The 1,816-nt window shown below is 56.3% G+C and overlaps 1 protein-coding gene across 1 annotated transcript in view; it reads right to left on the bottom strand.

Annotated features, from left to right (window-relative positions):
* Positions 1 to 1,816, bottom strand: part of LOC119593542 (regulating synaptic membrane exocytosis protein 2-like) — a 102,095-nt gene that overhangs the window by 53,476 nt on the left and 46,803 nt on the right. Inside the window, exon 3 of the mRNA XM_037942504.1 lies at positions 1,450 to 1,570. Coding sequence (XP_037798432.1) covers positions 1,450 to 1,570 — 121 coding nt within the window. The remainder of the gene's footprint in view (positions 1 to 1,449; positions 1,571 to 1,816) is intronic.

Here is a 1,816-nt window from a genome sequence, read left to right as displayed (position 1 = left end):
CCAAATCAATGTTACTGTCGCTGACGTTATATTTAAGTTACTAATTATAGAGTATCGTGCATAGAAGTAGTGAAGCTATTTCGTTGCGAGGCGAGGCACTGCTGTGGTTTATCTGCTCTGGGGAGGAACTTGTCTCATTACTGATATATAGTCTTAATTAATCAGTTACGAAGGAGGCAGCTAATGACGGAACCGAAGTTACGGCTTATCTTATCAAACTATTTATTGATATTCTCGTAAGGGATTATGAATGACTGTAGGATACATGTGTTTTTAATATCACCTATCAAGATTTACATTTTTATATGCTAATTCACTTGAACAAATTACTACAGATACTTTTTTAGTCGTATTGATTCCATGTGTAAGCTACTTTTTAAAGCACATTTCTGTAAGGCCTTGTTCATGCAACTGCCATGAACGGTGAAAACTAAGTTAACGTTGGTTGGTTGGTTGCGTGTCCGCCAGTCCTCAGGTAGATCGGTAACTGCTCTTAGCAGCGTCCGCCGGTCTCGTGATCGTCAAAGTAGGTCGTCAGTGGTGTCCCAGAAGCCTGTCCCACAGAGAGTCGTTCACCCCCCCCCCCAGCATCGAACAAACAGGCGCGATACTCACCCTTCTCGGACACACTCTCGGACTCGGCCTCGTGTTCCTCGCACGAGGTACATTCCGGAGTGGAGCGGACCTCCTCGTCAGAAGACGAGAGCGAGCGCTGCCGCGTCTTGCGCCCTCTGGTGCGCGGTTTGTGCGGCTTGGGCGGAGGCGGCCGCACGCACTCGCTCTGGTCTGATGACAATGAGTCGTTCCTCATAACGGGATCTGTACGACGAGGCTCGGAGGAGCGCCCCAGGGCCGTGGCTGGGTCCAGGTGGTTGCGCCGAGGCTCCTCCAGATGGGGACTGCCGCCCTCAACGGAAGCCGGGCCGGGGCTGCTGCCCTCCATGGGGCTGCTGCCGCCGGCGCCAGCAGGAACCGGGCTATACCGGGTACTACCGTATCCCGAACCAACATACCCGCTTGCGCTCCCGTACCCGCGCTCTACCCGAATGTCTGGACCCGCAGGCCGCTTTTCGTAAGGCGCAGGATGCTCAAAAGTGCGGAAGGCTTCAGGGGGCGGCACGACACGATCGCGGGCGTGGGGTGAGGGTGGCTGATCGCCGCCCTCACTAGCCGCCCGCCCTCTTGCCGGCCGCCCACTCTCGCCTCCGCCGCGCTCTTGAGAGAACTGGCGCCGCAGCTCGCGGCCCTGGGCGCTGCCGGGCCGGTACATGAGCGGCCGCGCCTCCGAGGTGGCGTGGTGAGGCCCCGACTCCCCCTGGTAGTGGTGGCCTCCTGACGTTGGTGCTACGAGGCCGGACACGCTGGCCGGCCGGGGCTCTTTCTCGCCACTTGTGCCGCGCTCCAACTTGGGCCTTTTGTCCCCCGTGGGCGTCGCGGGCGTGGCCGTACCTGAGTAGTCGTCATGCTCCACCTGCATCATCTCCCCGTGGCTCAGACCTGACGTCATCCACGTGCCGGTCTTGATGAGCAGCTCCTGCTTCTTCCTGCACAGAATGCACACCCAGATGACCTGCAACACAGAGACAGCGTTAGGATCTCAAAGCTGAGGCTCGCGAGGCAGAGTGCACGGGGAACTGCTGGCCGTGAGATCTTGCAGCTCACTCCTGCTAAATATTCTCCTTAAAAGGAATATAGAAATGGCTCCACAAAAGCGCCAAGTGAAGAAATGCTGACAGAAAGAAAGAGAAACAGAGAGAAAAGAGAGAAAAGAGAACGAAGACAGAGATGCAGAAGTGAGAAGGATCACGGACATGCC

This window comes from Penaeus monodon, chromosome 32, assembly GCF_015228065.2.
Source record: "Penaeus monodon isolate SGIC_2016 chromosome 32, NSTDA_Pmon_1, whole genome shotgun sequence".
NCBI classification, from domain to species: Eukaryota; Metazoa; Arthropoda; class Malacostraca; order Decapoda; family Penaeidae; genus Penaeus; species Penaeus monodon.
Note: the sequence above shows the minus strand (reverse complement) of the source record. Positions and strands in the feature narration are given on the sequence as shown.